Raw genomic sequence first — 14119 nt, forward strand, 5'->3', positions numbered from 1 at the left:
CTGATGAACTGCTTCTTTGTTCTGTGTGTATTTCTGCCCTGGAGTATTTGCAAAGGGTGGCGGTCTGACTGCACTAATGAACAAATGAAGCATGTGTTAGCCCATCTGCCTGCTTAGTGGCTGTCGGGTATTAGACCTGTAGAAATAGACCGGTGATAGACCTGTAGCTGGTGGAAATAAAATGTACATTTGTGTTTTCACTGGATTACACACATCATCTGCTTTAAGCACCTCAGTAATGTTTTTGTGAATGATGTTTGTACTTGTGTTTAGGTGCAGAAATGTCGAACAAGATGATGATAACACAACCCCAGATCATTATGGACTCTCAAACATCTGATGAGTGGAGCTCAGGGATCTGTGACTGCTACGATGACAAAGCAGAGTGTAAGTTGAATGTTGTTTGTCATAAATGTAGTGCAGAGTAGTAAAAAAAGGTTAATTCCATATATTGGAAATTAAAAGTGTGTTGGTGACTATTGACTATCATAATGTGGCACAGCAGTCTAGTATACCAGCCAACTGCTGCAGAGACCGGATTTCAGGTGTCAGTGGTGCCAGTAGCCTGGTCATGTTAGACAAAGGCCAGATGGGGAATCACCTTTTTGCTGCTACAACAGTGACTCTTGTTGTCTAATTGAGGTGCCAGCGCAAGCAGTAGAGACATCAGAAGAGTGTGGTCCACATATGTGTTAAAGCTAAGAATCACTTGCTGGCTGGTGTCAAGAAGACTTAAGGCAATTGTTAAGGATTATCAGAGTTCACAGAGAATTTGGATGTCTTAATGAACACAAAGTAAAAGGGGCGTATGTGCTATATTTCACTGATTGGCTAATAATCTGATTAATGTGAGGCAGTGGTGGCTCGGTGTCGATGTGTTGATAAGTTACCTGGTTTCTGTCTTGTAGGTTGTTTTGCGTGTTGCTGCTGCCCCTGCTTTGCCTGCATCAAGACTGAGGAATATGGGCAGTGTCTGTGTCTCCCCCTGTTGGACATTTGTGGTTGTGTCAGACCTGTAACTTGGACCATGAGGGTGTCGATGAGACACCGTTATGGAATTAAGGTAAACTGAATAACGACACTCTAAAAGGCAAAAAGTATGTGGACACCCAGCCATGAGATTGCTGGACATCCCATTAATTTGTAGTTGTCCTCCTCCCTTTGTGGTTATAACAGCCTCCTGGGAAAGCTTTTAGAAGATTTTTACAAGAAGTGTGTCTGTGGAACTTTGTGCCCATTTAAGTCAAAGTGCATTTGTGAGGCCAGTTACAGTTACAAATGTTAGATGGGAAGGTCTGCTTTGCAATCCACGTTCTAATTAATTCCAGGTATCTTTAATGGGGTTGAGTTCTGGAGCCTGTGCAGACCACTGGAGTTCCTCTACTCAAAATTTGTCAAGCCTGTCTTCTGACTTTACTTTGTGCCCAGTGTACAGGCATGCTTGAACTTGAATGAATCTTCTTTAGACCATTGGAAGCACACCATTTATTTTATGTCCTTAATTTTACAAACCTGTTCTTAATGGATGTTAAAAAAACTAAACTCAGTAATTATAGGGGGTGTCCACATACTGTTTGGAATGTGTTTTATCTCTATATGGTTGTCAAATAAAAATAAATGTCTTGACAGGGCACTCACTGTAACGACTGTCTGATTGCTACATGCTGTACATCATGCGCCTGGTGCCAAATGGCCCGTGAGATGAAAAGTCGCTCCATTTCCATTGCCCTGATTGGTGCCAGACCCACAGCATAACGTGCACCTTTCCTAATTTATCTATAAACATATAGAATCTATTAAAAAAAGTGTTGTATGTATCCTAATGTGATATTTTATGTAAGGGCAGAAAGTATTATTTTCAGATTTCACATTTTATTGTTCTATGAACTTTGTGTACCAGTTTGTCTTTTATTTGTATAAATGGGGCGGCACGGTGGCTCAGTGGATGGCGCTAAGAAGGTCCTGGGTTAAATCCCCAGGTGGGGCGGTCTGGGTCCTTTCTGTGTGGAGTTTGCATATTCTTCGGGAGCTCCGGTTTCCTCCCACAATCCAAAGACATACAAGTAAGGTGAATTGAAGATACATAATTGTCCATTACTTTGTTTGCCATTTAACTTGTAAACTGGTAAATCTTGTGTAACGAGTTACTACCGTTTCTGTAAAACATGACGTTAAAATCCTAATAAATAAATTATTTGTTTAAATAATGCTGGGAATAAAATACACGTCTTGTGTGTCAAAGGTTTCTTTTATAGGTTCTGCTGTGAACTCACTGTAAATGTTAATTTTTCTAACACAGTTTCCCTGTGCACTCTGGCGACATCTACTGGTTTCATGATACACTCGGCTGCATCTTTTTACATCAAATAATGGAGTGACCATAATTTTGGATACTTCAAAGGCTGTTGTAAAGCTTTATCATGTTGATCTATTAATAAGATCTTTTAGATTATTTTTATTTAGGTATTAATGAATGGCTACATGTGTATGCATACTTGTTTGTGCTTATTTTACAGTAGATAGATAGATAGATAGATAGATAGATAGATAGATAGATAGATAGATAGATAGATAGATAGATAGATGGATGGATAGATAGATACTTTATTGATCCCGAAGGAAATTAGAGTAATACGAATTGTAGGATCACTTCTCTTTAGCACATATTGATGATAATAATAATAATAATAAGTAATAATAATAATAACAATAATGGAAACACCCGCTGCATTGTGCACGCTTTCATGGAATATAAACATGTCCACTAGAGGGCAGTGTTGCATGTACTATGTATTAGTCGTATTGTAGTAGATAGAATACTAAAAGCAGGGGTGCATCACATTTCTTTTATTCTTTCACCACCTCAAATCATTTTTTCTTTTACCAAATATCAAAAATTATAATGTGGTGAAAGGGAATGGGAGAAGGACTGGTTGCTCATACAATAGTAAAGAATGTGAGATGACATTAATAGAACAAGGGTTATGGAGTTGTGTCACCTGACTGGCCTTATGTTTACTTGTTGCTGGTCTTGGTGCAGTTCTGGAACCATTGCTAGTTTAATGTAAGATTGGTATTTCTCCTCCACTTTTGTGTTTACAGTGAAAGTTTTGCTGTTGATAAGAAGAAATTGTATAATTGGTTTATTATGGTATTACAAAAAAATATATATATATATGAATGAGAGTGATCCAACACTTGTTTGTTTTGTTATGTAAAGTTTGCATGATCTCGCTGTGTCTGCGTGAGTTTCCTCTGGGAGCTCCGGTTTCCTCCCACAGTCCAAAAACATGTAAGTGAGGTAAATTGGAGATATAACATTGTCCATGACTGTGATTAACATTAAAGACTTGAACTGATGAATCTTGTGTAACCAGTAATTACCTGTCCTGTCATGAATATAACCAAAGTGTGTAAAACATGACGTTAAAATATAATAAATAAATCAGGCCAATTGGAGCTACTACAATTTCCCTGCCTGCCTGCTTTCACATTAAAACCTGCATTGAGAATATTAAATCATTCGTATTCAATGCCCTTTTGTCTTTATAAGGTAAGAGTTTGTGTGTTGTGCAATGAACGGAAGTATGGTTAGAACAGGTTGTTCTACTTTCCAATCACAGATTTTTGCATGATATGAGAAGCGTTATATAAAGTACTGAAGACGACTAGAGAAGGCAGCATTCAACTAATACAGGTAAGACTAAAACTTACAGTGTGGTTTAGCACTTATTTGCCAAAATAATACATTTAATTCATCTTTTTAGTATAGATTATACTATAATATTAGATTACTAGATTATAGTTCTAATTAGATAGGAGATGGAGGTTATGAATTGTCTTGAATTTAATGTATTACATTTTTAAATACGGTTTTGGGAACTGAACTAAAGCCTTAGACTTATTTACACTATATTCTGGAGGATTTACAATGGGTAATATAAAGAATTAAACTTGAAGACTAAATAGTTTCATTTCTGGTAAACATCATCATGGGGGAGAAACTGGATGAACATGTTTTTTAACGGAAGTTTTGGCAAGAATTACTTCTCTTATTCATCTCGGCTCAGGCGTAAAGCTCAGAAATGTAAACTGCTTTAACTTCAGCTTACCATGTGCAGTGCACTGTCACCTCACAGCAAGAAGGTCCTGGGTTCGATTCCCGAGGTGGGGCGGTCCGGGTGGCGGTCCATGACTGTGTTCATATAACCTTGTGTAATGAGTAACTACCGTTTCTGTCATGAATGTAACCAAAGTGTAAAACATGATGTTAAAATCCAGTGAAATGCCTGAATGCATAGTGCTAGTGGTACATTTTGATGAGAATGGAATGAAGATCTGAATGACTAATGCTCTTGTGGCTGAATAAACCCTCAATAAACCTTATTGTATTCATTTATTGATATGGTTCCAACTTTGGTGCAAAAGTATGGAAAAAGGCCTTTTCCTGTTCCAGAATGACTGGGCTCCATAAAGATGTGTTTTGACAGGTTTGGTGTAGAGGAACTACAGAGTCTGAATCCAAACCTTAACCTTACTAAACACCTTTGGGATGCATTGGAACGTTGCTCGAGTTCTGTTTTGACTAAATGGGCTCATATTACCAAAAGTATTTTCAGAAGTAAAGGCTGTAAAGAGGAAAGAGAATTTGCAACTCCATATTTTAGCCATGGTTTTGGAATGGGATTGGATATCAAGCAATCACATGGCCATATGTCAATTTTTTTGCTGTAGTGCATTCTGTGATTTCACTTTTTCACTTTCAGCATCGAACTGAACTGAACTGAACAGTGAATTTTTTTTTTTTTAAGCATCATGCCTGTAGTGATTCGGCAGCAGCCAAGAGCAGTACCCGACGAAACCAAATGGACTACAGGACTGTGCGAATGCTGCACAGACATGAGGTCATGTATGTACAAATGTATTTTCATTCATTTCATTTTTATGTTTTATCACTGCTTTATCCTGTTCAGGATCATGGTGGGCCTGGCTTTCCCGTAATCACTGGGCGCAATGCAGTAACACACCCCAGACAGGATGTCAATCCATTGCATGTATATAGTTGCCCGACTAGCTGATAGCACTGCTGGGGATTCAATCCAACAATCCAATCCCAGCGGTAGTGAGCTACCGTAATTTACCACTGCACCTCATTTTTCAGATTGAATATATTGACTATTAAAAATCCGCATAAATAATTGTGCTACTGAATGTAACTTTATTTTTTATAAATAAAGTTGGTCCTGCAGAGGGGGCATGTGATGAATTGCAGTAGGGAGTTAGAAATGACTAAATGGGGAGTGCAAAATTCCTCACCACCTGTGGAAAAACACTGATACCGTTATTTGTTATTTGAATTTCATTTTTGTTTGTGGGTTTTGATTTGGGAACTTTACATTTCCTCCCTTTTAACAAAAGCATGCTGGTAGGCGGTATGGCTGTTTTAAATTGCCCCCGTCCAGGATGTATTTCTTTATTGTTTTAATGTAGACTCCCAACATAACCCTGATCAGAATAAAACGGTAACTGAAAATGAATGTATGAATGAATGACTAAATGAATTAATTGACATGTGGCATTTTTAGGCTGCTGTGCATTCTGGTGTTTCCCGTGCTTCACCTGTGCCACTGCGTCTGAGTTTGGTGTCTGTTCGCTCCTCCCTATCTTGGATCTTTGTGCCCCTGCCATATTGACAGCTGTTGGTCTCGGGACAACTATTGGCCTCGGGACAGCTACTGGTTTCAGGGCAGCCACTCATTTCGGGGTAGTAGCTGGTGCCAGCTACCGGGCAGTTAACTGTCTTGGTCTCGGGTTATGTGTGCCACCTGTTGCCCTTTCAATGAGGGTGGCAGTACGGTACAAGTACCAAATCAGGGTGAGTGAGGGGGTTTGTAGAAATAATGAAAGTAGTAGCAGAGTGAAGTTGAAAGAGAGTCTGAGTCAGGGTTACTGTATGTCAAGTCACAGTAGATCATATGACCAAAAGTATGTGGACACAAGGTTTTTTTTTTTTACAAATTTTTAGGCGTGTTTGTGGCAGCTTGTTCCCGTTCAGTCAAAAGAGCCTATATGAGGTCAAATACTAATGTCAGACAGTTAAAGTGTTTAGTGTGGTTGAGCTCAGAGCTCTGTGCAGACTACTGGAGTTTCTCCACTCCAAACTCATCAAACCATGTGCACAGGGGCACAAGCATGGGATTTGTTTAATAGAATTGAGTGGCTGATAATAGAATTAATAGAACATGGGTGGTTAAAATACCTCAACTCTATCATCAGAAGGGGTGTTATTTAGGTCGCTAGTAAACAGCCTGATGGCTTTTTTTTAAACAATGTGCTCCTTTTTTTTGGCAATTTTAATGGCCCGCTCTCTACACTTCACCCTTTGGCCCTTTTTAATGTGCATAATGATGCAGTTCATATTATCCAGTCTTGTTTTTCTGCCCAGATGTTCCTTGTGATTTGTCTCATTGTTTTCTGAAACTGTTTTGGGTTCATGCTTTCTGTGAGAAATGCATCATCACGTAGCAGATTCTATGATTCGACCTTGTTTTTCCAGTTAGACTGAAAAGACTGACTATAGCTGTGGGCTTAATAGCAGGTGTTCATATATAAAGGTCGAGTTTGACTGTAGCAATTAAAAGTACATATAACGCTGGTCTCTTGCAAGGTTGTGAAGAGAAAATAGATTTATTTTTATAAGTTACTCTCATGGAAAATAAAATGTGGGATGTCTTGATTTAAACTGAACTGACAGTTATTTGCACACTTGGAAAACAAAAGCCTCAGATGTAGTTTCCTCATGAGTGATCCTTCAGGTGTTCCCAAACAGCTGTTTATAAAAATCCTTCCAGCAAGTCCTGGGTCTTCCTTCCTATGATCTCTGTCCTGTGTGATGGGCCTGAAACTGCTCCAGTTAACCATTCCAGAGTGCATCTTCTCAAGGTTTTCAAACCACTTCATTTATCTCCTTTAGATTCAGTGGTGCAGCAGCTTTACTCTGAGGTTCTCTTGTATGTCTGAGCTTTAGATCATATTACAGAGAGTAAGTCTAATCACATGAGGAAGAAAACTCATTTCTGCTTCTTGTGGCACCACAGAATTGTACAATAACTACAAGACTGTGGGAACTAATCCAATTCCCTTCTCCATCATACACTTATTTTTCCATCAGTCATTATCCTGAGGACGTTTTCACTTCAGGCATGTTTGTCCCTTCACCTCAAGAAACCAACCCACTCTTTTTTACGAGAGAATAATAGTTGGAGGTCTCATCATAGCTGTTCGACACCGTCAGAAGGAGCCAAGAGGACAGCATCTGCAAATAACTGCTGTTGCCTCCGGCCTTAATACAGGAACTCCATTTTCCTCCATATTAGGTGAATAAAATAAGGCTGAATATATGCAGACAGGGTAAACAAAATAATTATATCCAACACAGTAAGTTATTGGGTTCTAAAAGCCAGCAGAACAGCCTCAATGATCCACTGCACCTGTTTTCCAAGTCTTTGGGACTGTAATGTAGGGATGGAACTCCAATGGTCCAAAACATCTTCCTTTACTCAATGACTGCTCTAAATTGCACTTAGGTTTTAGTAAGTGAATAAGTATGTGTATGGCCTCTGATGAACTGCTTCTTTGTTCTGTGTGTATTTCTGCCCTGGAGTATTTGCAAAGGGTGGCGGTCTGACTGCACTAATGAACAAATGAAGCATGTGTTAGCCCATCTGCCTGCTTAGTGGCTGTCGGGTATTAGACCTGTAGAAATAGACCGGTGATAGACCTGTAGCTGGTGGAAATAAAATGTACATTTGTGTTTTCACTGGATTACACACATCATCTGCTTTAAGCACCTCAGTAATGTTTTTGTGAATGATGTTTGTACTTGTGTTTAGGTGCAGAAATGTCGAACAAGATGATGATAACACAACCCCAGATCATTATGGACTCTCAAACATCTGATGAGTGGAGCTCAGGGATCTGTGACTGCTACGATGACAAAGCAGAGTGTAAGTTGAATGTTGTTTGTCATAAATGTAGTGCAGAGTAGTAAAAAAAGGTTAATTCCATATATTGGAAATTAAAAGTGTGTTGGTGACTATTGACTATCATAATGTGGCACAGCAGTCTAGTATACCAGCCAACTGCTGCAGAGACCGGATTTCAGGTGTCAGTGGTGCCAGTAGCCTGGTCATGTTAGACAAAGGCCAGATGGGGAATCACCTTTTTGCTGCTACAACAGTGACTCTTGTTGTCTAATTGAGGTGCCAGCGCAAGCAGTAGAGACATCAGAAGAGTGTGGTCCGCATATGTGTTAAAGCTAAGAATCACTTGCTGGCTGGTGTCAAGAAGACTTAAGGCAATTGTTAAGGATTATCAGAGTTCACAGAGAATTTGGATGTCTTAATGAACACAAAGTAAAAGGGGCGTATGTGCTATATTTCACTGATTGGCTAATAATCTGATTAATGTGAGGCAGTGGTGGCTCGGTGTCGATGTGTTGATAAGTTACCTGGTTTCTGTCTTGTAGGTTGTTTTGCGTGTTGCTGCTGCCCCTGCTTTGCCTGCATCAAGACTGAGGAATATGGGCAGTGTCTGTGTCTCCCCCTGTTGGACATTTGTGGTTGTGTCAGACCTGTAACTTGGACCATGAGGGTGTCGATGAGACACCGTTATGGAATTAAGGTAAACTGAATAACGACACTCTAAAAGGCAAAAAGTATGTGGACACCCAGCCATGAGATTGCTGGACATCCCATTAATTTGTAGTTGTCCTCCTCCCTTTGTGGTTATAACAGCCTCCTGGGAAAGCTTTTAGAAGATTTTTACAAGAAGTGTGTCTGTGGAACTTTGTGCCCATTTAAGTCAAAGTGCATTTGTGAGGCCAGTTACAGTTACAAATGTTAGATGGGAAGGTCTGCTTTGCAATCCACGTTCTAATTAATTCCAGGTATCTTTAATGGGGTTGAGTTCTGGAGCCTGTGCAGACCACTGGAGTTCCTCTACTCAAAATTTGTCAAGCCTGTCTTCATTGACTTTACTTTGTGCCCAGTGTACAGGCATGCTTGAACTTGAATGAATCTTCTTTAGACCATTGGAAGCACACCATTTATTTTATGTCCTTAATTTTACAAACCTGTTCTTAATGGATGTTAAAAAAACTAAACTCAGTAATTATAGGGGGTGTCCACATACTGTTTGGAATGTGTTTTATCTCTATATGGTTGTCAAATAAAAATAAATGTCTTGACAGGGCACTCACTGTAACGACTGTCTGATTGCTACATGCTGTACATCATGCGCCTGGTGCCAAATGGCCCGTGAGATGAAAAGTCGCTCCATTTCCATTGCCCTGATTGGTGCCAGACCCACAGCATAACGTGCACCTTTCCTAATTTATCTATAAACATATAGAATCTATTAAAAAAGTGTTGTATGTATCCTAATGTGATATTTTATGTAAGGGCAGAAAGTATTATTTTCAGATTTCACATTTTATTGTTCTATGAACTTTGTGTACCAGTTTGTCTTTTATTTGTATAAATGGGGCGGCACGGTGGCTCAGTGGATGGCGCTAAGAAGGTCCTGGGTTAAATCCCCAGGTGGGGCGGTCTGGGTCCTTTCTGTGTGGAGTTTGCATATTCTTCGGGAGCTCCGGTTTCCTCCCACAATCCAAAGACATACAAGTAAGGTGAATTGAAGATACATAATTGTCCATTACTTTGTTTGACATTTAACTTGTAAACTGGTAAATCTTGTGTAACGAGTTACTACCGTTTCTGTAAAACATGACGTTAAAATCCTAATAAATAAATTATTTGTTTAAATAATGCTGGGAATAAAATACACGTCTTGTGTGTCAAAGGTTTCTTTTATAGGTTCTGCTGTGAACTCACTGTAAATGTTAATTTTTCTAACACAGTTTCCCTGTGCACTCTGGCGACATCTACTGGTTTCATGATACACTCGGCTGCATCTTTTTACATCAAATAATGGAGTGACCATAATTTTGAATACTTCAAAGGCTGTTGTAAAGCTTTATCATGTTGATCTATTAATAAGATCTTTTAGATTATTTTTATTTAGGTATTAATGAATGGCTACATGTGTATGCATACTTGTTTGTGCTTATTTTACAGTAGATAGATAGATAGATAGATAGATAGATAGATAGATAGATAGATAGATAGATAGATAGATAGATAGATGGATAGATAGATACTTTATTGATCCCGAAGGAAATTAGAGTAATACGAATTGTAGGATCACTTCTCTTTAGCACATATTGATGATAATAATAATAATAATAATAAGTAATAATAATAATAACAATAATGGAAACAGCCGCTGCATTGTGCACGCTTTCATGGAATATAAACATGTCCACTAGAGGGCAGTGTTGCATGTACTATGTATTAGTCGTATTGTAGTAGATAGAATACTAAAAGCAGGGGTGCATCACATTTCTTTTATTCTTTCACCACCTCAAATCATTTTTTCTTTTACCAAATATCAAAAATTATAATGTGGTGAAAGGGAATGGGAGAAGGACTGGTTGCTCATACAATAGTAAAGAATGTGAGATGACATTAATAGAACAAGGGTTATGGAGTTGTGTCACCTGACTGGCCTTATGTTTACTTGTTGCTGGTCTTGGTGCAGTTCTGGAACCATTGCTAGTTTAATGTAAGATTGGTATTTCTCCTCCACTTTTGTGTTTACAGTGAAAGTTTTGCTGTTGATAAGAAGAAATTGTATAATTGGTTTATTATGGTATTACAAAAAAATATATATATATATGAATGAGAGTGATCCAACACTTGTTTGTTTTGTTATGTAAAGTTTGCATGATCTCGCTGTGTCTGCGTGAGTTTCCTCTGGGAGCTCCGGTTTCCTCCCACAGTCCAAAAACATGTAAGTGAGGTAAATTGGAGATATAACATTGTCCATGACTGTGATTAACATTAAAGACTTGAACTGATGAATCTTGTGTAACCAGTAATTACCTGTCCTGTCATGAATATAACCAAAGTGTGTAAAACATGACGTTAAAATATAATAAATAAATCAGGCCAATTGGAGCTACTACAATTTCCCTGCCTGCCTGCTTTCACATTAAAACTTGCATTTAGAATATTAAATCATTCGTATTCAATGCCCTTTTGTCTTTATAAGGTAAGAGTTTGTGTGTTGTGCAATGAACGGAAGTATGGTTAGAACAGGTTGTTCTACTTTCCAATCACAGATTTTTGCATGATATGAGAAGCGTTATATAAAGTATTGAAGACGACTAGAAAAGGCAGCATTCAACTAATACAGGTAAGACTAAAACTTACAGTGTGGTTTAGCACTTATCTGCCAAAATAATACATTTAATTCATCTTTTTAGTATAGATTATACTATAATATTAGATTACTAGATTATAGTTCTAATTAGATAGGAGATGGAGGTTATGAATTGTCTTGAATTTAATGTATTACATTTTTAAATACGGTTTTGGGAACTGAACTAAAGCCTTAGACTTATTTACACTATATTCTGGAGGATTTACAATGAATAATATAAAGAATTAAACTTGAAGACTAAATAGTTTCATTTCTGGTAAACATCATCATGGGGGAGAAACTGGATGAACATGTTTTTTAACGGAAGTTTTGGCAAGAATTACTTCTCTTATTCATCTCGGCTCAGGCGTAAAGCTCAGAAATGTAAACTGCTTTAACTTCAGCTTACCATGTGCAGTGCACTGTCACCTCACAGCAAGAAGGTCCTGGGTTCGATTCCCGAGGTGGGGCGGTCCGGGTGGCGGTCCATGACTGTGTTCATATAACCTTGTGTAATGAGTAACTACCGTTTCTGTCATGAATGTAACCAAAGTGTAAAACATGATGTTAAAATCCAGTGAAATGCCTGAATGCATAGTGCTAGTGGTACATTTTGATGAGAATGGAATGAAGATCTGAATGACTAATGCTCTTGTGGCTGAATAAACCCTCAATAAACCTTATTATATTCATTTATTGATATGGTTCCAACTTTGGTGCAAAAGTATGGAAAAAGGCCTTTTCCTGTTCCAGAATGACTGGGCTCCATAAAGATGTGTTTTGACAGGTTTGGTGTAGAGGAACTACAGAGTCTGAATCCAAACCTTAACCTTACTAAACACCTTTGGGATGCATTGGAACGTTGCTCGAGTTCTGTTTTGACTAAATGGGCTCATATTACCAAAAGTATTTTCAGAAGTAAAGGCTGTAAAGAGGAAAGAGAATTTGCAACTCCATATTTTAGCCATGGTTTTGGAATGGGATTGGATATCAAGCTATCACATGGCCATATGTCAATTTTTTTGCTGTAGTGTATGTAGTGCATTCTGTGATTTCACTTTTTCACTTTCAGCATCGAACTGAACTGAACAGTGAATTCAGTTTTTTTATTTTTATTTTTTTTTTAGCATCATGTCTGTAGTGATTCGGCAGCAGCCAAGAGCAGTACCCGACGAAACCAAATGGACTACAGGACTGTGCGAATGCTGCACAGACATGAGGTCATGTATGTACAAATGTATTTTCATTCATTTCATTTTTATGTTTTATCACTGCTTTATCCTGTTCAGGATCATGGTGGGCCTGGCTTTCCCGTAATCACTGGGCGCAATGCAGTAACACACCCCAGACAGGATGTCAATCCATTGCATGTATATAGTTGCCCGACTAGCTGATAGCACTGCTGTGGATTCAATCCAACAATCCAATCCCAGCAGTAGTGAGCTACCGTAATTTACCACTGCACCTCATTTTTCAGATTGAATATATTGACTATTGAAAATCCACATAAATAATTGTGCTACTGAATGTAACTTTATTTTTTATAAATAAAGTTGGTCCTGCAGAGGGGGCATGTGATGAATTGCAGTAGGGAGTTAGAAATGACTAAATGGGGAGTGCAAAATTCCTCACCACCTGTGGAAAAACACTGATACCGTTATTTGTTATTTGAATTTCATTTTTGTTTGTGGGTTTTGATTTGCGAACTTTACATTTCCTCCCTTTTAACAAAAGCATGCTGGTAGGCGGTATGGCTGTTTTAAATTGCCCCCGTCCAGGATGTATTTCTTTATTGTTTTAATGTAGACTCCCAACATAACCCTGATCAGAATAAAACGGTAACTGAAAATGAATGTATGAATGAATGACTAAATGAATTAATTGACATGTGGCATTTTTAGGCTGCTGTGCATTCTGGTGTTTCCCGTGCTTCACCTGTGCCACTGCGTCTGAGTTTGGTGTCTGTTCGCTCCTCCCTATCTTGGATCTTTGTGCCCCTGCCATATTGACAACTGTTGGTCTCGGGACAACTATTGGCCTCGGGACAGCTACTGGATTCAGGGCAGCCACTCATTTCGGGGTAGTAGCTGGTGCCAGCTACCGTGCAGTTAACTGTCTTGGTCTCGGGTTATGTGTGCCACCTGTTGCCCTTTCAATGAGGGTGGCAGTATGGTACAAGTACCAAATCAGGGTGAGTGAGGGGGTTTGTAGAAATAATGAAAGTAGTAGCAGAGTGAAGTTGAAAGAGAGTCTGAGTCAGGGTTACTGTATGTCAAGTCACAGTAGATCATATGACCAAAAGTATGTGGACACAAGGTTTTTTTTTTTTTTTTTACAAATTTTTAGGCGTGTTTGTGGCAGCTTGTTCCCGTTCAGTCAAAAGAGCCTATATGAGGTCAGGTATTAATGTCAGACAGTTAAAGTGTTTAGTGTGGTTGAGCTCAGAGCTCTGTGCAGACTACTGGAGTTTCTCCACTCCAAACTCATCAAACCATGTGCACAGGGGCACAAGCATGGGATTTGTTTAATAGAATTGAGTGGCTGATAATAGAATTAATAGAACATGGGTGGTCAAAATACCTCAACTCTATCATCAGAAGGAATGTCCACATACTTCTGGCCATATACTGTATTTCTATATTTCAGTACTTTTTTAATATTAAATGAAGCTAAATAAGACATGTTTTCATCACTCTTGTTCACATTTCTTCCATGGGTGCAGATGATCAAAAGTATCTTTTCTGTTGATTTTTAGGGTACTCTGTGTGATGACATCTTGGTCTCCTTTTGCTGCCTC

General features: G+C 38.7%; 2 protein-coding genes across 2 annotated transcripts; both read left to right on the forward strand.

Moving 5' to 3' along the window:
- The first annotated feature begins 281 nt into the window (after positions 1 to 281).
- On the forward strand, positions 282 to 2087 carry LOC134332670 (cornifelin homolog). The gene is made up of 3 exons (XM_063014410.1): positions 282 to 387; positions 909 to 1063; positions 1630 to 2087. The coding sequence occupies exons 1-3, from the start codon at positions 282 to 284 to the stop codon at positions 1753 to 1755; spliced, it is 387 nt and encodes a 128-aa protein (XP_062870480.1). The 3' UTR covers positions 1756 to 2087.
- A 5813-nt stretch (positions 2088 to 7900) lies between these two features.
- Positions 7901 to 9792, forward strand: LOC134332664 (cornifelin homolog). Its single transcript, XM_063014403.1, has 3 exons — positions 7901 to 8006; positions 8528 to 8682; positions 9251 to 9792. The coding sequence occupies exons 1-3, from the start codon at positions 7901 to 7903 to the stop codon at positions 9374 to 9376; spliced, it is 387 nt and encodes a 128-aa protein (XP_062870473.1). The 3' UTR covers positions 9377 to 9792.
- Positions 9793 to 14119: the final 4327 nt, after the last annotated feature.

This window comes from Trichomycterus rosablanca, chromosome 18 (genome assembly GCF_030014385.1).
Source record: "Trichomycterus rosablanca isolate fTriRos1 chromosome 18, fTriRos1.hap1, whole genome shotgun sequence".
Taxonomy (NCBI): domain Eukaryota; kingdom Metazoa; phylum Chordata; class Actinopteri; order Siluriformes; family Trichomycteridae; genus Trichomycterus; species Trichomycterus rosablanca.